At 33.8% G+C, this 23,103-nt stretch overlaps 1 protein-coding gene across 3 annotated transcripts; it reads right to left on the reverse strand.

Moving 5' to 3' along the window:
• Positions 1 to 1,757: 1,757 nt before the first annotated feature.
• LOC131150720 (cyclin-T1-4-like) lies at positions 1,758 to 15,176 on the reverse strand. 3 transcript variants are annotated; one of them, XM_058101610.1, is made up of 7 exons: positions 14,945 to 15,176; positions 12,791 to 13,379; positions 12,477 to 12,558; positions 9,237 to 9,371; positions 8,663 to 8,838; positions 2,395 to 2,540; positions 1,758 to 2,086 (listed from the first exon to the last, which is right to left on the reverse strand). In XM_058101610.1, exons 2-7 carry the CDS (start codon positions 13,372 to 13,374, stop codon positions 2,055 to 2,057), a joined length of 1,155 nt encoding a protein of 384 aa, XP_057957593.1. In that variant the 5' UTR covers positions 13,375 to 13,379; positions 14,945 to 15,176; the 3' UTR covers positions 1,758 to 2,054. The 3 variants fall into 3 exon arrangements, with proteins under 3 accessions (XP_057957593.1, XP_057957594.1, XP_057957595.1); XM_058101611.1 differs by lacking the exon at positions 1,758 to 2,086 and having other exon boundaries at positions 2,395 to 8,059; XM_058101612.1 differs by lacking the exons at positions 1,758 to 2,086; positions 2,395 to 2,540 and adding an exon at positions 7,919 to 8,329 and having other exon boundaries at positions 14,945 to 15,155.
• Positions 15,177 to 23,103: the final 7,927 nt, after the last annotated feature.

Here is a 23,103-nt window from a genome sequence, read left to right on the forward strand (position 1 = left end):
AATCTCACTAAGTATAAGAGTCACACGCAAATATAACAATTCCTATGATCTCTCTGATTTGTTTCTTAATTGACGCCAACAGATAATGGGTGCTTATATACATGTTTAGGCCCAAGATCCAATAGGCCTAAACTTTTGGGTCAAGTTGATGCTCGGCCATGTGTATCAAGTCTATCCTTGGACTTCTCTGGTGTTTAAAGAAAGTATATAGTTACAACAAGTTAATAATTATGAACAATTTTCGCAACTATTTTTCCCTTTTTGTTCAATTGAAGGCAATACTAAGCCTGGGCTATACAATGGAAGGTAACACAACCACATTCCTAATAATTTAGGGTGCCTTTGCTTCAATGGCTAAAGTTTACAAGACAAAATTACCTATAATTATTATTTTGTCCCATGTTTGGATTTAAACACCAACAAAATGGGCTAATTATTCCATAGAACCCAAAATAACCCCACGATTAAATGAAGATGAAGAGCTCTGGGTTAATTTCAAATCCTACCTCTCTCTTCTATCGTTGGAATCACCCAACCATAGCAAGTGCTGATAGGATTTCATCACCCTTAATCCCATTCTATCCTCAATCAATGTCACCTGATATTTAATCTTAGCGTTTGACTAGGCACTCCTCTGCTTTAGGCCCAGGACAACAACCACGTCTGTAAACAACAACGACCAAGAATGATGGTGTTTGATGATGGTGATTTTGGCCTTTTTTGGGGAGAATAGACTTCAATTTGTACAAGAAATTTGGAAAATCTCCCATTAAATGGCCAAACACAAAAGCGCCATTGCTTTTGATCCAAGGCAATGACTGCGTCCACAACAATGAGGAACAATGGCCGGGTTTTAACTAGTAGCAATGGTGATGATCAAAAGCATACTTCAATCCACATCAAAAAGTGGGAAAGACGTCTCCCCTCAAACCTTGACGAAAAGACAAGAAGTTATTCACGCCTCTACTAAAATTTAACAAGTTATGAACCTTCTTTTATGTTTAACCCCAAAAAATAAGTGAACAAATGAAATATACCTGTTTCAAAAACAAAACCACAAGAGCACTTTGTAAAATTTCCCAAGCTCCATATATATGTATTCCAAACTATAATAAAAGTTCATAAAAATTTTAAAACTTAAAAATTCACTTCTACCGAGAAAAAGTAAATGAATTGTCTCATTATTATAGCATAAGGAAAACAAAACTCTTTAAAGATAGAAAAATGGCCAACCACGATAAGAGTTCATAGTGCCAGGTGGTCCCCCATCTCTTCTTTTTAAAATTTTTTTTTTTTCCCATCGCTTCTTTCAAAATTAAAAATGTAAAATGGGCAATACATTTTTCCCAAAGACCAGATGGGCCCCACCAACTTGGCTGTTTCATAGCGGAAGCAGTATTTCATGTTCTTTGCACAAAATAACTGAAACTGTTTCAAGTTTGACTGTAAAGAAAACTAGATACATAAATAAGTAGGTTTAAAGAATCCCAAGAAACTTCTGCCTAATCCTCAAATAGCTCCGACCCATACACTCCCGCTGTTTCAAATGGAGGAACCTAATTCTCAACATTAGCACCTTGTAATTCTGATGACTCCCACCAACAACACTACTACTACCAAATCTATACGACTTTCTGATGACAATTATTTTGCAAGAAAAATTTCTCTGCCATCATCTCCACAACCCAACAGCTAAATACATTATTTACCATTATTGTCCGCATTTTTTTTCCCTAATCGTACCTCGAAATAGTGGATGCTTTCAAAGACGGAAACTTTTGTGCAAATTATCATCCCAACAACATTCCAGTGCCACAGTTCAAAATCTAACAAAGTTTGCACTCGCAAATGGCCATCTGATCATTCATTCAATAATTTCTCGAGCACAACCAAACCACCCCCACCTAAAAAGGCCCCCATCCAGCCGTGGGGGGAATATGCATATTCTTCCTACATTACAACATCACAAAAGCCGATTCACTTTGTCATCTTCAAGTCTAGAAATATCTGAAGCATTGTACCCCATTAGTAGTTGTGTTCTGTTCTGTCATCTTCTAAAAGAGCTCCATCAACTGCTGGGCAACGTCTGCATTGAACCAAAAGATATCATTATAATTTAATCAAAATGCAGATGAAATAAACTCAAATTATAGACCAGAAAATTTTGCACACAAGGCTCTTAGACATGTAAAGAATGATTGATCTTTAGTAATCTGGCCACGAGTGAAGGTTACATCTCAGATGCCAATTTGTGAACAGCATCTAAAGGATTTCAATTTTTTTGGGTCAAAACAAATCTGGAGGCTGGGTTAGTGGTATCTTTTGTTTTAATTTCTGTGCCAACATCAAATCAAACAAGAAAGGGCGCAGTATTTAAAGTAGTATGCAAGCAACCTTGAAGAATAATCGGTGATGTTTGGAGCTCCTGCCAAATGTTATGGTAAGAAGCCAAGTCCAAATTTAAGAACTTGGCAGCAAGGTATGCAGCTCCAGCAGCAATGTCCTGTGGTTTGAACTGAAGCCAGAGTGAACTCCGAAGCCTGCAAAGGAAATACTAAAACTTTTCAAAGGGACAAAAAACACAGCAATTTTTTACTCTGGCACCAACAGAAAGAGGAATGCATGGTATAAGAGGTAACCGACCATCTGGAGCAACACTAACATGAAGAGGCAATGCTCGTACAACTTAATATATTGCCAAATTGCCAAAAGCCACAACATCAGCTTCAAAATACTTAAGAAAATCATGTAACAAACTAAAGCTTGACAGTTGACACAATAAAAATCAAACATGAGTACAATGAAAGAAGCAAGCCAAGGCATTTTCCCCTTACCAACTAAAATAGCAGCCCAGGTGAAATATCTTCTGCAGAATTGCTGTAAGAGTACGAAAACTATAGCAAACACGTCATACCCATCTACAGGACACATCAACTCCCAGGCCCAGTTCAGCTGCGGGGGCATTTTGACTCCAACATACGCGATTCAAATGAGAGATAACAGGAAATGGCAACTTATTGCAAGCCAGGACACTTCTCAAGAAAATGTCAGTACCTTTAGCCCAATTGTTCAGTCTGAAGAGGCTTGCCAACATGCATGCTTTTATGCACATGGACATGCATGTACACAATCCCAACACTAGAAAATCACAAGCTTCTACTGATAGCCATTATGCAGGCAATATATGTGTGTGGACACACATACGAGTACACACACATGTATAGTTTATAACTTTTGTAGGTTATCAGATAGAAAACTAGAATAGGGATAAATTAATTAAAAGAAATTCTCTAGCCCACATAATTACCTTTCAGTAATTGGATCATTAGGAATTTTGTTCAAAATATGTGCACAAATAAGGATACAGAACATGCTAGCAGTGGGCATACTTTACTGCATGCCCCACAGCTCCAGACCTTTTTATTTTTTAATATTAAGAATATTAGTTACTTTTTTTGTGGAGGAAAACAGTTCAAGGGGCATTTTAGGAATTTGAAAAATCAGATTAAGAATAACTGTTAGGAAGCTGTCAAAGAGGGAACTCCTTCTATTAGTATAGATAACATACTACATAGTAGCAAGCCTGCTTTGCTCTATAAAATAGTAACACTCCTAAGGTGCCAACCCTGTTGAAACATCCAGACTGCAAACACTATCATTCACATGTAAAATAGTGGCATACTCGAGACTCACAGAAGCCCAGCCAGAATATGCATCCATGTAAAAAACAGTCCTAAATACGGAGAACTTGAGAGAAATGTTAGCCAGGAACCCCAGGAAAAAATAATAATAAAGCAAAAATACATAAAATAAAAATAAAATAAAAACAGAAGGATTACCATACTCAATATTAATATGAGCAATTGGCATCCAATTTGTCAAAATGCAAACTTCAATATATTTAACCTTCTGAAATTCTTTTGAATTTTTACTCAAAATAGAGGACTGCATAACTAAAGGTAGGCAGAAATCAAATTAATAATGATTTTGCTTCAGAAAGGTCATATAGACCAAAACAAGCGCTGGCACCACCAATCAAAAGAAACTCAAAAAATAGAAGACAGTCACAAAACCAGCAAAAAACTAAAAAAGAGAAGAAAAAAACGAAAAAGAAAATCTAAGGGAGTAGAGTGACTCATGAACCAAAAAAAAAAAAAACAGAAAAAAATTCACCTATATGTTTGTTGACAAGGTAATCTACACAAAAGATCCAACCACCATCTTAATGAATGATCACAATTCATATGATCACCTAAATGATGATCCGCCACACAACATCTACAGTACATCAATGACCAAATAATTGGAGCACTTCCTAGCCTTCTCAATGACAAGGATAAAACCTCGATCTCAAATCTATACTAAAAGGGCTCAACTAGCCTGGCCTGATAACCAACTACCATGTGGAAGTATGCATTAGCTTGCACACAAGTTTTGTAAAATGCTAAAACTTCTACCAACTTCTGAAGCAATTGCCTCCTAAGAAAGGAAAACACTAAAAACAATAAATTCAATATATTATATTACATGGAACACATCAACTTTTGCTGGGTGGAAGCAAAATTCAACTATATCAACAACCACCTTACAACACCCCAAATGATGGAGTTTTTTAAAGCTCAGCTGCATTAGAAAAACTTGAGCGCGCAAAACTTGTTAAGCATGATAAGAAATAAGATATAATTGACTCCTATAAAACAGTGCCAAGATCAACACAGACATTGAACAAGCCATCTGAATGCTCTCAGGTGATGGGATGGCAAAAGCAGTCCAATAATACAAATATAGTTCCAAAAAGTATGCAATACCAATTTCTTTCATTCATTAAGATGTTATTTGCATACAAAGTTTATAATTAGTTTTCACATTTTACAAACAAAAAGAGAGAAAAAAAAAAAAGTTTAATATTACAAGAAATAATTAACCAGTGTCCCTCTCTTCAAAAAAGAATCTGTCTGTGCTTTTAACTATACTTAAAAAATAATTAATCGTGAAGATATTACACCATCCATTGAGAAAGACTTATACTGGTTTTGGAGAAAGCATCAATCAAAGAACTAAACTTTCTAATATGCCATATGTTATATTAGATTGGGATTTGAAATAAACCCACAATAAATAAATAAATAAATAAATCCATAAAAGTACCTCTAAAAGTTACAGATGGCAAGGAATTTTCATTTGAAGCAGTCCCATTCAGATTGTATTCATAAAATGGCTAAACCTTGTAATTAACAAAGCTCAATGCATGCTTTTGAGTCTTTGATGTTGACAACATAGTTTTGGTTGTGTATATTTTCAGAGTGGTTGTTGTGTAGAGTACCATCAAAAGAGAAATGAATATTTAATCTTGATTGAGCCATTACAAGAGACATTGAAGAGAAATTGACAAGGAATAGCAGTTGGTTGTTGTTTTTACGCATTTTTACTAATTAAAAGGAAAAATAGAAAATCATAATTTCTTTTAAATTTTTTATAAAAATATTTTAAAAGCTTAGAAGCCTGCCATTCCAGATATACCTAAACTATTAAGGAAATTACCTATCATTATAATTTCCCATCTTAAGCTTAGGAACCAAGTTTCAGGCTTTCAGCTTCTCCCTAATTCTTCATATTGAGGTTAGTAGGAGGGAAAGGAAAAGCGGAAAGCAAAATCTGCAAAAGCAGAGAAAGGAAAGAAAAGAGCCTTCCCTTTCCTATCACTGATTGGCCAATCAAAGAAAAATATAAGAACTAAAAGCTCTCCCATTCTTCAAATGATTAGTTTGAGAAGATGTGGAAACTAATAAGGCACATTTCCATCCATTTTCTTCTTCCCTTTCTTAGTTTTCCATTGCTAAGAGTTTATATTAACTTTTTCCTTCCACCATTTTTCCTTCTTGGTTTCCACCCCATTAAACAAAGGACAGATTGTCAACTAACCTTTTCCTTTGACCTTTTTTCCTTCATCTTTGATCTTTCCTGCTTACCAGATGGAGCATTTAGTACTTAGTGACATCCATGATCCCATCCCCCCTTTTTTCTTTTTCTTGCCCTTCATCTGTTAGAACCTTCAGCAGCAGGTGCAATGTTTCACCATCTCAAAGATTTTGATGATTTCCAAAATTTCTACAGGTGTAAGCCAACTGATACCGTGCCTCTCTTTCCTTATTTCTCCATGTGTGTGTGATATGAAAATTTATCATAACAAGATTAAAAAATAGCTACATTTGTTCAAATGAGACCTATTACCACATACCAAATGAAAACAATGCAATGAAGCTATGCTATTGTTCTATTAGAAATTGAAAGTATCTATGGCATATGCTCCCAACATATTTTTTTGTCAAAATAATTTCTCAAGGAATTCCCAGGCCTCATTTTCTCCATCAAAGCAATGCAGCAAGGAGATTGTCACCTTAAAGACACCTAAGCAGTGACCATCACCCAAGTGCATGAATCTATGGAGCCAACGTCCTTCAAAAATTATTTTATGAGCACACAAAAACTACACTAATGATCTACTTCACAAAAAATGATAAATTATCCAAGCGGAAATAGATAAGAAAATTTTTAACATGCTAAGCATAACCATGAAATCATAAATCATGCTGGTATTTTGATTTGTTATTTCGGTGCAAGTGTGGCTGAGTATGCACAAGTACAAGCACGCCTGTGAGTTACCTGTTAACAATTGCATGCACCAGTATGAGTAATTAAATGCAAAATAGACATTTTTCAATTTGGAGTGGGGGAAAAAAGGTAGTATTTAGATAAGATAGATCTTCACTATCATTTGAAATTTCAAAAACCTTCCAAGAGTTAAAAACAAAAAACGCACACACTCAGAGATGTATAAGCATTTGTATGTGTGTCGATCAGCTTTTACTGAACCACATTAACCATACATTCTAAACTGCATTGTGTCAATGGTTCAGGTCTCAACTTCCAACTTAAAAATTTGGTGATGGTAAAATTTCATCAAAATTTCCAATAAACTTTAAACAAAGTATCTAACAAATAAAAAATGTAAAGAGGATAAATAAATGGCTATAAATTATAATCATGTGAAGCCTCCAAATGCTTTCTTTCAATCTTGGAAAAAATAAAAGTACCTTTGAGCCAATTATAGAATATAATTTCTTCTTGTAGGGCAACTTACAAGCCAAGTAGTTAAAATTAAAGCCTACATAATTTGCTAAGAATTCATGTAGCAAGGTTTGTTTTCATTTTCATTTTTCTTTCAGCTTTTGTTATACATCTTTAGATGTACTTCAGCAAACCCAAAATTTATCAAATGAACAGTTCCACTCATTTCTGTCCACAGACGTATACATGACAAATCCCATAAAAAAAAAACTACCAGGCTAGTGAGGAGGATGGGCAACTGAAAATCCGGGCAAACTTTTACATCTAATGGAAGCACCAGTACAACAAATTGCACCTCTTAGACACAGGTTTCAAAACTCATTTGAAATTACAAATGGTTTTATTGATACCAATGGTTTTATTGATACCAAATTAAAAAAGACCCCACAATGAGAAATTTCATCACATAGCTAACTAGGAGGAATGTCTCAATTTTGCAAAATATGGTTAGAAGATAGAGCTTCAAATTATTTGACTCAACTAAAAGCAACTTCAACAAATCGTATCTAAACTGACAAATCTCCCCCGCCACTGAACACATACCTCCACTGAATAGAGTCTGTCCACAACAACTTCAGTGACAAAAGAAAAAAAAAAAACCCAAGTTTTTTTTTTTTTTTTTCCTTCTCAAGCATATTACCACTCCAGATCACTGGAGATGGAGACTTAAGTGAAAAGAAGGTTAAGTGAAGGCTATAAGCTGGAATCATTCCAGATAAAGAGGGGGCAGTAAGTTAGTTGAACTTGTTAAGGAGATGTCTGTGGCTATCTTCAATAGCCAATGACCAAGTTGATGGAATATTTTCATTGAATAGGGATCCACACTACATCAGCAGTTCAACTTCAGATGTAAAACAAAACTTTCCATGAACAGCATTTCAATCCACCAGCTAAGATTATCATACAGGCGAGCACGCTAATCTTGTAGACCCTGCAATTATATGGCATGCCAAAAAAATCAATAACCCATTCTAGAATGACAACACAGAGAAGCTGCTCGAATGAAAGCATAGAAACAAGTAAAAAGTTTTGAATCAAGAAGGAAACAGAACAAAACCAATTTCTTCACCACATATTCACTTGCTGGCAAACCTCAACAAATCAACATTTTATAGGTAATTCAAACCACCACTGGTCCAAACACACAGAAACACTGACCCAAAAAATGAGCAGTTCGTGATTCCCGTGCCGCGTTTAACTTCTATACAAGGCATACATGAGAATGAACAACAGGATAGGACAGTTAAAACCCAAATAGCAGCAATGGAATATACAGCTGGTCTGAATAATTGTGTAGCATTAAGATTTGCATTAAATGCAATCAGTTGAAGTTATGAATGTAAATGGACAATTTTTTCATTTTGCTCTCAAGTTCTTGTAGCAAATAAAGGTATACTCGTAAAAACCGTAACATTTTTTTATAAAAAAAAAAACAGTTTATTAGAACCCCTGATAGCGTGGGAGCCTTGTGCAATGGGTGTTACATTAAAAAATAAATACGTTACAAAGGGAAATAATGGAGAAATAAACTTACCCTTCACTGACCAAGCTCAATGCCAAATTCACCAAAACAGTTTGCGAAAAACCTAATTTGCTTAGAATGGATGTAAGAGGAGCATAAGGGTGCTGCACATTAAGCTCAAAATCCAGAGTGGTTAATATCATTTGTTCAGCCTCAAGCACGCGATCCCGATACTGCTCAAACCAGCCCTATCAACAAGCAACCAACATCAAAACAAAATTTTGAAAAATTATATGAAGAAATTGAATTCAAATTCCCATGCAAATATTTCATATTTAAAACTTTCCATGTTCCACACAAGAAATGGAGTCCCAAAAATGAGCCCAACAGTTAAATAAATAAGCATATGCTTTTAGCCTTTACTCTGCACTGACTGTACAGCAGAATACTCTATATTAAGTAGTATCAAAGAAAAAGAACAACCCATGCAAAAATATTCAAATCTCAATTGTGTTATAGGATAAAAATTCCACGGGTTGGTCAAAGCAGCAGCTGACATTTTTTCGATCGCATAAAGCATAAGGATGCATTATTATCCAGATTCCTACCATAGAGATGAGGAGAAAAAAGATTGGAAGATACTCACAACAGGGAGCAGATAAGACAAGAAAGTAAGATCTTGTTTATGGAGAATTTCAGAAGATACTCTCAATACATTGTTCAAAGGACACGGTGTGTCCTCAGACTTTGCAGCAAGGAAAAGAGCAGCAGTGGCAATTAACTGCAAGAAACAACAGAGGTGTGTCAATCACAAGAAACTTTGCCATTGTCAGCTAGGGCATGGTAATACCTTAAGAACAGCTATAACAGAAAATTACTCATGAAAAGCGGAATGTGAATCTGAAAATGGTTAATATTTTTAACTATGCACAACAACTGAAGACAAGGTACTGCATACAAAAGACTCAGGCACTCCCCACAGCTTGTAGTATGCAAAACCAAGGTTGTTAAAATCGGGACCTACATTGGATCAGAAGATTCCACTAACACTATAAAATAAATATGGAAAATGCTTTTATATTTATTTTTCATAAATTTAAATATTATAACCTAAAATTTTGTCTAGTTAAGCGGTTAAGATTAAAAAAATACAAGTAGAATGCATGTACGATCAAGCCCCCATGTAACAGAGAGATTAAGTGTTCAAACTGTTGCATTCCTAAATGACTAAATCAAACCAGCTTATAATGAAAAAAGGGAACAGATAGTTTTAGAAAAAAAAAAATCATACTTTTTAGCACAAATCAGCCACCAAATAACTACACAACATAAACATTTAAAATATATTTTTTTAAAACTAGCAAACAAGCACAAAAACTAAACTACCAAGCTAGCTCATTAACATTAGTATCAACATTTGAGCCACTATTTGCTCCACCAATATCAACAAGATCATCATGGGTAACTTCATCAAGCTCATAACTAAAATCATCATCACCATCATAATGACTAACATTAAATGCATTAGTGTATTAATAAACGCTTACATCCCCAACCTAAGCATTGATTTTTTAAGTATGGAACTCTTAATGACCATCAATCCAAAAATAAATGAGCCCATAATTTTTCCAGTATTAGATCAACCAAAACACTTCCTTAAGGCCTATTTGGTATCGTTGTTGTTGTTTTCTGTTTTTTATTTTTGTTTTTGCATAAGGAAGAAACATGTTATAAAAATGCGTTTGTTTATGTTATCAGTTTTCAGCTGCTTGCGAAAAAACTAAGAACCAGATTTTGTGGTTTTCAGATGTTTTGGCAAACTATTGCCAGAAATTTAATGAAAAAAAATATTTTTTTTTTTATTAAATCATTCATTTTATACAATTCTAAATTAAAATAAAAAGATCATATTAATTTAAATATAATTAAAATATATATATACATAAATTTCAAAAAAAAACAATAATAAGACCAATTACAAAAGATTTTTTTTATTTTTCAATTGTCATGTCAAATAAAATTTTTATTGTAATGTAAATTTAGAAAGTATAACAATTAATTAAAATAATTATACCAATTTTTATTTTTATTATAGTATTTTTTTAAATATGTATTATTTGTAATTTTATTATTTTAATAATATGTTTATAATATTATTTGATTTAAAGATGAAAATGAACATTTTTAATTAAGTTTTTAATTTGTGTTAGTTTCGTAAATGTCAACCAAACAAGTGGCTGGTTTCTAGCTTTTAGTTTCTGTTTCTGGTTTATGGTTTCTGTTTTTAGGTTTTCGTTTCTATAATTTTTGACAGTGATACCAAACAGCCCCTAAGATTTCTATTTCCAAAGTTCTACAAGGCCAACATCAAAGCTATACTACAAAAATTTACTTAAATTTTTTTTTAAAATAATATAATCTACTAGTACACATCAACATTTCTGGAAGCGTGATCACCCAAAGCACACCAACATGCATGGGAAGTTAATTAATTTGATTTTTTTTTATTTTTACACTCCCAGAGACATCATGACCAACACAGATGAGTCTGGGACACTCCTGCATCGAAATGCTGAGCTTTGTTGGCCTTTTAATTCCATTAACAAAGCCCTCATAAATAAAAATTCAGAGAGAAGCAGACACCAGATGGTCCATGATTTAGATCTGGACTTTGGAGCCCAAAAGCGACCACCACTGCATCACAGCCTTGCAGAGGACTGCTGCCCATCAGACCTGCCAACACCCCTGCCAGAGCCTTCCTCTTCCTTGCCTTTTCAGTTTGGGCATTCAACTGTTCATGTTCAAGCTTCAACTCTAGCGCAGCTGGTTCAACTGATAAGTCACTAAACCCGTTCACTCCATTTTCCAGTTGTCCCTCCTTCCCTCCCTCCCCACACCTCCCGACTCTCTTAAATCATCATTAGTTCACCATCACTCTTTACCTTTTTTTTTATTTATCTCTTGAAGAATGATGACTGATGAACCATGCCCATCGCCCACTACTCCTGTTTTGCTTCTTTTTTTTTTATCTTAAAAAAAAAACTGCAGCCTGTGAAACGTGCAGTTGATAACCGTGCACAAGTGATGCCTATATTTCATTTAAAATTAGAATTACCTCAATATTTGTCATCTAAAAGGAAAATATGCCTAAATAGATTTTTTATATTCATTATTTGCCATATCCCGGTAAGTCATCTCCTCATTTTTTTCAAAATTGTCGTATTGTTGTGTGGGCATCGTGTCCTGTCCGTGTCCCTTTTTGGTAACGGTACTTCGTAGATATTGTACGATCTTGTGATCCTAACATGATCATACTATGAATATGATCCTACCAATCCTGCCAACCCTACTATAATCTTCCCAAATTGTGTTTTTATATAGGATCAGGAAGTACAGTCTAGATCATGATTTTACAAAACAAGGAAAAACTATTGAACAAAGAAACCCAGAATATATATATAGTTTCTTTGGCAAAACCCTACATTACAATCAAGCATACTCCAATAAATCTCTCTAAATAATACAAAGCCCAACACTGCTGTCCACAAATCATAACTGCTATACAAGTCTCCCAATAGAAAACCACCCTTTCAAAAGAGAAAACATCCTCCAATTCTGTATAGATTAGCACATACAAGTTCTAGTAAGTGATAGTCATTCGATACCAAGTAATCGTCACTACCACAAGGGGGGAAAAGCACAATAAAATACAAATAAAGAGAAGAGAACATGTTTCTTCAAGAGACAAAATTGTATTCAATATTATTTGCAGAAAAGGATTCATGTAGGGACTTGAGGCTTGTTTTTTTGTTATTATCACAGCCCTTTGGCTAAGCAACTAGTGCAATATTTCTCACGAAGTCAAGAAGAGAAGCTGAAAACTCACAAATCTATCATGGCAGGCATGTGATCTTCGAACAAAAAAGCGGTGGCATAGAACCATGGCAGTGCCAATAGTGGTTTGTGGCCTGCAAAAATTCATAATGCAGTTAGTAAAGAAAATTTCAAGCATCTAAACAAACCAGGGGCGGGGTGGAGGCTTCATCTACATCTACATCATTTTGAAGGCATGTCTAAAAAGAAATGAAAAAAATTCTTAACTGAATAATCAAAACAATATTACTTGAAGGTACACATAATAAACACATCAAATCTAACTTCAGAAAGTATGCAGCATAATATGCTAGATAAAGAGCTTACAATTCAAGCCGCAATCCGAGATTCTGAATAAAAGCACAGTATGAGTACCGCAAATGTGTTTCGCGTAGCACATCAATTCCATCTTTTCTTGAGGGAGAGCATCTCTCAATCTCATCCCTCGACATAAAAACCACGTCACCATCCTCCAATTCTGAGCAGTCACGTTTACAACTGATAGGCATGTATGAATTGTTATTAGGTCTAGCAGAAGGATGGGCTGAGCTGTTACAAGTTGAAGGGGCAGCATCATAAGAATTAGGTGGCTGATAGTTTCTTCGGCAGCCTTCCCAAGTAGAAGCTGAAAATTTTCTCTTTTTCAAGACTTGTATATTGTCAGGCTTAACATAAACATAATTAAAATTATAACCATGCTCCTTAAAATCCCTTGAGGGAACACAGGCACTGCTATTATTCCAGAAATTATTGTGGTTGCTACTTCTGTAGAAATTGTTGCTGCAGCTGTTTTGGCAGTCATTATTAATAGTGAAACTACTGCTGTTATTGTTGGTCCTTCTGCCAAAAGAAGACCTATAATCTTCAGGGAAAGTTCCTCCCTGTGCGTGGTAAGTCGGTGCAAAGGACATGGTTCCTGCAGAATCACAAAAAGAAATATTAAATGGTATCATGAATTTACAGCATCTCATATACGTAAAGAAAGTCACAACAATGCAATTATATCCAACCAAGCACATACATAAAACAGAAGAGCATCATGATTGCTGACTGACATGGCATGATACTTTTCTCCTTATACGTGTGTGTTCGCACAAGCATGTGTGAGTTCAGAACCTTCGTTTGATCCAATTTTTTCTATCATCTAAAAGTAGGGATATTTACATCCTACAACACTTTTCATTTAATTTTGCATTTCCATTTCCCCTTTACTCCCTTGTTCATACTCTTAATCATATCTACTAAAATATATAAACCTATCAGCATATACAAAGGGGTGAATCAAAGATTTCTTGATTGCTCCAGTTCTAACCTTCTAAAGTTTTATAGAAGTTTTTATCCTGAGCATGCAGATTGCCTGGGTTCCTAATAAACGTGCACACATGCATTTGTGTGAAACCATAACAATATGCCTGTTTGTTGCTTTGCTTTTCCTACCCTTGTCATTTTTTGAGAACTTTTCTGCAGCGAGCACAGGAATATGACAATTTCTAAAGTTGTTTCCTCTTTTACCTTTTTAGACTTCTTGTTTTAAGGATATTATAATCTTTCAGCTAGTGTTCCTTGAAATATGCAATATAAGTATACAAGACAAACACACACAGTCACACAGATATATCTTTTTCCTTTGTTTTTCTTATAGTACATACACACACACACACACATATATATATATATATATCTTTATTAAAACTCTTGGATATATTCTTCTCTTAAATATTTTCTCTATCCAAAACAAACAAACAAACAAACAAACAAAATAAAATAAAAACAAACGCAACTAGGGTTCAAGATTAAAGTCAAAGAGTCGTGCACAAGGATGGCACAGGCTCTCCATAATTAGTTATCATTTAAATCTAAAAAAAAAAAAAATGGAGATTTTTATGCTCAGGACATTTTAAAAAATAATAAAATAAACGTAGTATAAAAGTTTTCTCCAATCCCCCACAAAAGAGAGAAGGCTTCATCACAATCATCTATCGGATCAATTAAATATGCGGAAGATCTGTACGAGTTGACTGTAATCGTCGTAAAAAAAAAAAACAGAGCAACTCAGATCTGCCAAATCTGCTCAAATCAAACCGAAAATATAGAAAATGAAAATATTTTAAAAGACACAAATACAAACAATATATACTTGAGGCTCTGATTGAACACGAAATGATCGCAGTAAATAACTCTTTTATAAAAATTTCTTTCTTTCTAATTCCGAATTATTTCAACCTAATTTATCACGAGGCTCAGCAAGAACGTCCTTCCACGATCAACCAATTAAAGAACAACACATTTCAACACAAAATTCTCTAGCTGGCGAAAGTTTTCTATTCGATGAATTCGTCACGGAAACAATCGGAACGAAAAAAGATCAGAGCGAGCAATTGAATATCCACGATTCGAGAAAACCCTAAAATCCAAAATCAACAACAATAATTCCTGATTATGAGCAGATAAAAGAGGTCCGAAGGCTCCCTATGAGATTACCGGAGTGATTGTTCGATGCAGGACGCCGTGTTGGCTAAAGCAGGGCGATATGATACCCGCAATTGGACGGTTTGGTTTGATTTGGTTCGGCAATGCGAGGAAGAAGCTCGGCGTGGAAAACAGAGGTGAGAGACGAAAGAGAAAAAGGGGCAAAAATGTAGGTTCGCGATGATCTGAATGTGCCTAATTTGACTTGCAAAGAAAGAATATATGCGTCATTTGTTTGCGCTGTAATTCAACTCGACACACAACGTGGCATTTTATAGAATGCGCCGTGGGAATACTACGCCCACGGCCCACCTCTGTCTTTGGGTTGTGGGCTTTGGGCCATAGGCACGATGCACGTGGCTGTTTCGGCCCAACACAATCCTCAACGTATTTTAAAAATAGCTGCAACAAGTTGAGCTTACTTGTATCTGACTTGTTTAATGAGAAAAATAAATTAATTAATTAAATTGAGTCTTCTTTCTGTTAATTTTGACACGACCAAAAATGCTCTATGTTTTATTGAGAGTCATTGATGGAGGGAGATCATTAGTTTTCTTCATATATAAATTTTGTATTACTCGAAATTACTGTCTAGGCAAATTCTTCGAGCTTTCTTAAATGATACAAAATTAGATGAGAACATGATTAATTGTACATTTTCCTCCTAATATATCAATAATTGATTTTTTTGTATTAAAAAGTAATATCAAGAGGTAAAACTTACACGCCTCATAAAATAACATATAACTTCTTATTGATAGGTCATTTAACCTTTTGGGAATGGAGAACCTTATAAAAGACGTACAGCTAGAGATGATAGGTGACACACTTTGCATCTTATAGAAAAATTATAATTATATTATCTGCATGTTATCATGATACTAACTAAGAATAACAAAAGGTTTTCAAAGACCATTAGAGGTATTCCAAACCTTCTTTTTCTATTTGGTTGCAAACAATCGTCACAAATTGTGAATTTAAGTTTGGTGTCAACAAGTTTTGCATCATATGTGGGAAATTTACTTCCCTCTTGACAATCCTTGTGTGTGTGTGTGTGTGTGTGAGAGAGAGTGAGAGAGAGAGAGAGAGAGAGAGAGAGGGAATGTGAAGCCAAACCTAAGAAGGGAATATGGTGAATTTGAAACTTTGATAAATTTGAGTAAGCAAGAGTGTTGACCTGATAGGTCATACCCTATTTTAATTATGACAAATACTATGATATTTAATGGTTGATGAATTTGTGTGTAGGATCAATTGGAAGTTTCAATATGATGCACATGGACTTGAAGAAGCTAAAGACCTAGTCCATTTATTTGTTGTAATTTAATTAAGGTTTATTCGGGTCTATAATAATTAAAGATCAATGGTTTGTAATAATTCAATGCATTGCATGCATGATAGGATAGATAAGTTCAAAGCCCTTAGATCGACCATAGGACCCAAAGTTTTGCATGATAAAGTCCCCTATTGTCTTAGAATTAAGTATCATATGATTAGGGACAATTTCATAAAAAGAATAGGACTGAAATACACAGTGTTGCCATGTTCAGTCGACCAAACTCTAATGCACAGAGTTCTTCGGTCGACCGAACCTTCCCAAGGTCAAACTATTGACCACTCGGTCGACCGTCCTAAAATGAATACCAACTCCTTAGTCGACCGAAAGGACACGTGGGAAGTCCCAACGTCCTGGTCGACCGAACCTCCAGGTTCAAAAAGACACGGTCAACCGAAGTATATGAAGTTCGGTCAATCGAACTTAGTCTGGTCGACCGAACCTCGGAAGGTTCAAAATTGCCTTTGATTAGTCGACCATCTTCCCAGTTTAAATTCATCCTAGTCGACCGAACTGGGCAATCTGGTTAACCGAACCATAAAAATGGTTGACCAACCCTCTAGGGTTGCTCGGATTTTACCGAGGTTAAAATGCTATTAATCTTTATTAACCCTATTTAAATTTTTCCAAAAATGCCAGATAGGTCTCAAACGGTTATAATTTCAAGGGTGTCTATATATACCCCCTAATTTGCATGGATTAGCACAAGATTAGCACAAACGATTAGCAATTTTTCTCTGAAATCCAAAAGTTCCATTTCTCATATTCAAGCTTCCTAGACTCATTCTTACTCATTCTTATTACTAAAATCACTTAGTAAGATTGCTCTTGTGTTCATCTCATTTAGCTTACACTCTCATCTGCTTGTGTTGATTGAGATTCATTTTATTTTTAGAGTAAGCATTAAGTTTTTCTAGGAGACTTCGTTTATAAGTCTTAGGAAACCTTCTTTAAGCTTGTGAGTTTTGCATAATCATTGCAATACTCAAGAGCTCATATTGTGTTTTATTGGTAAAATATTTTTTTGCAAACCATTTTCAAATATCTCTTGTGCTTATTTTTTAGAAAAATATTTTTGAGATATTTGCTTGTGTTGTGAAAGATCTTTATTGCTGAATATTGTGATTGATATTATTGTCTTGACACAAAGATCCTAACACTCACACTCTCACGCACTGATTGTTATACTTACATTATTTTTTAGAGTAGACATCAAAATTATATTAAGCTTATCATATTTTATCATGCGGTAGTGTGTTGATTATATTGGTGCAAATCTACTTGATTGAGAAGCATATAGTTTGTACGCAAATTTTATTGTAAATTTATTGTATTCCAAACGTGGCCTGAGGAGGCGGTAATCTAGTCCGGAAGGATTGGTTGTAAATATTGAGGTCAGTCTTGTGCTAATTGACCTAATTGTAATTAGGTGCGCTTCACCCATTAAGTGAGTCTTAGTGTAATCCTTATGCTTGTGAGTCAAGGTGGAGACGTAGGCACTGTTGCCAAACCTCGATAACATATCTGGTGTTATCTCTCTTTTACTATTTTATTGTGCATGCTTAATTAGTTTACTTGTGAAGTTTAATTTCTACTAAATATATACATTGATTTATTTTATCCGCACTAGTTTGACCTTAAGTTTGTGTAATACTGCTGCTGGTTGATTTCCCAAGTTGAATGTTAGAGCCATTTTATTGAGTTGTGATTATAACATTTTTGGTTGTGTTATTCTCTCCATAATTTTGACTATGAAAAAAAAAAACAATTCATGTGCAAAAAAAAAAATCTCAAAGAGGGAACATGATCCTAAAGAGGCCATCAAATAGGGTTGTAATATTAAGCTCAAAAAAACCACACCACGGGGTTATGAAGTATAAAAGACCAAATGGGCCTACTAACAAAATGGTAAGGAGCAAAAGGTCAAATATGCTCACTTAGTAGAATGGTCAAGTTCAAACGAGTCATGCTCATAATTAACAAATTAACTCTATTCATAATTGATAGATGTTGACTTTAACATATAACCCTATATTGATAGGGCACCATGAAAAGGTAAGGGACACCCTATTTTATAATATATATATATATATATATATATATATATATATATATATAAAATTATAGTTACATTCATTACAAGAAAAATGATACTTAAGGATTAATCAATTCATTTCACTAAATATTTTTCAAGAGAAATATTAAAGTTTGTTGCCTAAGATAGTCCTTTGGGATGAAATAATTTTGTTGTTAGAAAGTCTAACAACTAGTTTTTATAGTTTAGGTGACAAAAAAAAAATTCATCCCTAAAAATAAGCCAAAGTTTGCATGACAAAATAAATTCTATAAATATCAGGAGGGAGAAAATAAGCTTGTTGTCAATTGTCATCGAGGATAACAAAAATTTAGTCTTCATATATTATGACAAAATTATTTCATCTCCAAATATCCTTAGGGGCAACGAAAATTTATCGCAAAAAATTGTTGGGAATGGTATTGTTAATTTTAGCCACAATACTTTTAGTGGCAAAAATTTCGCATCGCCAAAACTAGTTTTTCTTTTCTTTTCTTTTCTTTTTAACTTTTTGTTTTCAAATCAAATTCAATTCTTGTACAATTTTAATAGTCAATAACCTTAAATATTCAGCACCTTTATTAAAAATTCCAAAATGCATTCAATATTTCATTTAAATATTCAATCAAAACATTTGAAAAATAGATCTAAATACTAAATAAAACATCCAAAATGTTGTTATATCGAAACATCAAGAATATTAACTCAAATCACAACAAATCTAAAGTTTTAACATATCAAAATAAGCAAAGGTCCATTCCAAGTTAAATTACTCCATATCTACAAATGAAGAAGGAAAAAATTATAAGAAGAGTTACATGATAAAAATCTAAAATTATAAATAAAAAACTAAAACTCAACTATAAATCATTTAAAAGTTGTTGTTGTTTTTTTTTTTTTTTTAACTTGGACACAGTTTGCCCATTTTCACATCATTTGTTTTTACATTATATTTTTCCCATAGAAGTTGTGCCAAAGCATAATTCTTGACCTACATATACAACATATTATAAGTTCCGAGCACTTAGAACTCAATTTTGAGTTGTTTTATTGCCTAAATGTTCCAACATGGGAACCACTAGCCCTTTTTCATATGCTTTGTTCTTACACGTCATTTTACTCGTAAGAGTTAAGTCACTGTATAGTTTTTAACCTAAATATGCATATCTTATGTTTTGGGCACTTAGAACCCAATTTTTGACTTGTTTTCTTCCTCCTAAAGTTCAAACTTGGTTTGGTTCATCTTTTGCATAACTTAGTCCTAAACATCAGTTTACATAAGAAAGTTGTGTCAATGCATGGTTTTTGACTTAAATATGTCTATTCTAAGTTTCAAGCATTTGCCATTTTGAGTTGTTTTTTTTTTTGTTTAATGTTCCAACTTGGAAACCATTAGCCCATTTTTTTTTTTTCACAAAATTTATCCCTACGTGCCATTTTACTCACAAGAGTTGTGTTTGTGCATGGTTTTTGACTTAAATATGTATATCTTAAGTTTCAAGCACTTAAAACCCTATTTTGAGTTGTTTTATTGACTTAACATTCCGACTTGGGAACCATTGGTCCATTTTTCACATGATTTGTTCTCACAGGCTATTTGACTCACGAGAGTTGTGTTGGTGCATAGTTTTTTACCTAAATATGCATATCCTAAGTTTTGGGCACTTAGAATCTTATTTTTGACTTATTTTCTTACACCTAGGGTTCAAACTTGGGAATGGTTGGCTTGTTTTTTTGCACGATTGATCCTACACATTATTTTACATAGGAAAATTGTGTTAATGCATGATTTCAACCTAAATATGCATATTCTAAGTTTTGAGTACTTTGAATCCCATTTTTGACTTTTTTTCTTGCTCTAGCGGTTCAAATTTGGGAACCGTAAGGTTGTTTTCCACACAACTTGATCCTACACTTCATTTTACTTAGGAAAGTTGTATTGGCGCATGGGTTTTGGCCTAAATATGCATATTATGAATCTTAGACACTTAGAACCCTATTTTGAGTTGTTTTTTTGGCTCAACGTTTCAACTTGGAAACCATTGACCCTTTTTTCATAAGACTTGTTCCTATGCATTATTTTACCCACAAGAGTTGTGTCAAAGCAATTACCTAAATATGCATATTCTAAGTTTTAAACATTTAAAACCCCATATTGAGTTATTTTGTTGGCTTAAAGTTTTAACTTGGGAACTATTGCCTCGTTTTTCGCATTCTTGTTCTTATGCCTCATTTTATTCATGAGAATTGTGTCTATGCATGGTTTTTTACCTAAATATGTATATTTTAAGTTTTCGACACTTAAAGCCCCTTTTGAGTTGTTTTTTCCTCATAATATTTTAATTAGGGAATCGTTACCATGTTTTCACACGACTTAATCCTATACGTCATTTTACTGAAGAGAGTTGTATTAGTGTATGGTTCTTTACTTAAATATGGATATTCTATGTTTTAGACACTTATAACCCTATTTTAAATCAAGGGTTGTATTTACATATCTAGAACAAAGAAAAGAAAAAACCAAATTTGTACATAACAAAAAACTCACCAACACTAAAAATTGACATGCATTGCAAATCATATGCAACCACCCAACTAATAGTATTAGTCACCTGTCATTTAAAGAAAAACTGAGTATCAATACAGTGAACAATACAATTAAATTTCCGGTTCTCACACTTGTAGGGAGAGTTGCAGACATTACACTTACACATAATTAAACCACGGAAAAATGCATCTGTTTGAAAAATGCAACATATATGACAAAACCTCAAGCAATGTCCATATTGAATTATAGAGGAAGAAATAAGATACAAATCAACAAATAAATTTTCAATAAGAAATGAAATTCAATGTTTGAATCAAAGACATCGATCAAAATTCAAAATAATAATAATGGTTCTCTACATGTAAATAAACCTTGTCTTATGCCATGCAGTCTATGTTCACCAAATGTTCCAATACATCTCAAAAGTGAGAGTATGAAATACAAAAATTACATAACCCCAAAGAACTCTAAGTTGCCATATAAACCAAGAATTTAAAAACCAAAAAATGTCATTGAAATATCGAGTAATATCAAATTGTAGATCATCCAAATAAGGAAAAGGATGGTGCCAGATATTTAAAATAAAACCAAATCTATAGAATAATCAAAGAATAATAAAATAAAAATTTTTTTTCTTCAAACTAGCATTGAGAATTGTCATGAATCAAAGGGGCGCGGTCATGGTTTTCAGGCAACATCATGTGTCAGTTAAACTACTATAAGTAAACATTCAAGCAAAATATAATCATGTATACTAAAAATTAAAGTACTAAATAACAGTATTTTTCACAATATGACCGGTATAGTGATTATGCTTCTCAGTAAAGCATAAGTGTATCAAATGTAATCAATCACAGGCACATCAACAGTATAGAATATGTAAGCTCAGTGACGTGATTATTCGTGCAAACAACACTCAACAAGATATTGTCACCAGAATGTTCAAGAGTGTTCTAAACAAACTATGCTTTTGAAACAAGTTATATTAAATCTCAATAACAAACAAGGTTTCAAATATGCAAATCAAATACTCAAACTAATTTAAAGGATTTACTTCAATAAAATACGCACAAGAGTAGTTTGAAAATATTTTAGCTTTTAGGAAATATTTTTGCACAACAAAAACAAAGCAATATGACACTTGCAATAACAATGCAAGTATAATAAAGTTTGTTAGTTTATCCCAACACAAGATTTATAATATTGAAATATGTGGGATAAACTTAACTAAAACTCCCCAAGAATAACTCAAACAATCAAACAAGAATAGTGGGAGTATTAGCAATATCTAGTAATCACAAGTACACTCTATAAGCTCTCACAATATCAAGATGTATCAAGGGAATGAATTTTGAGAGTATTTGGGCAATATAAGCTTTTGGAAGTAGAGATGATTTTCACTTAATGATTTTTGCTAATCACTACTAATCCACACAAATGAACTCATATTTATAAACCAAGGCAAAAATATAACCGTTTAGGACATGTAGGGTATTATTAGCATTGTTTTAAAACACATTAGAAAAATTAACCCTCTTTAAAAGCATTTTAACCTCGGTAAATATTAAGTAACCCGAGAAGATTTGGGTGACTTAACGTTAGTTCAGTCGCCCAAACAGACTGAGCTAAAAAACCATTTTAAAACAGTTAGGGTGCCCAAGTTCGGATTCTGTTGGCTAAATCAAAGTTAGAAACATTGGCGCGCGGTTTGGGTGCCTGGTCTTAAGTTTGGTTAACTAAATTAACCAATTCGGTCACCCAAGATCTGATTTGAACTAAGAAGTTCGGTCGCCCGAGTTGGTGAGAAGTCCCTTTCTAAGGGTTCGGTTGCCCGAGGGCGATGCGTTCATTTTGGTTTGATAGCCCGAACCTAGGTCAAACTGCTGACTTTCCAGCAGTTCGGGCGCCCGAGGAGTTTTGAACTCCAGGGGTTCGGTTGCCCGACCTCACTCAATTTTTATTTATTATGTTCAATTTAATTCCTTTTTACACACTTGATTATGAATGATATTTGTGCATGAGTGTTGGGTCCTAAGGTCTTATTGACCTTACAATATATCCTATATGCATGACATGTAGGTAATTATTACGAACCTTATATCCTACTTACTATTTGAGACCCATATTACATAAAATGAATTTACAACATGAAACTAATCTTCAGGATCTTCATGCTTCTATGTGCCATTACTTGATCTGCTAAAATGAACCTG

Source organism: Malania oleifera, chromosome 3, assembly GCF_029873635.1.
Source record: "Malania oleifera isolate guangnan ecotype guangnan chromosome 3, ASM2987363v1, whole genome shotgun sequence".
Taxonomy (NCBI): Eukaryota; Viridiplantae; Streptophyta; class Magnoliopsida; order Santalales; family Ximeniaceae; genus Malania; species Malania oleifera.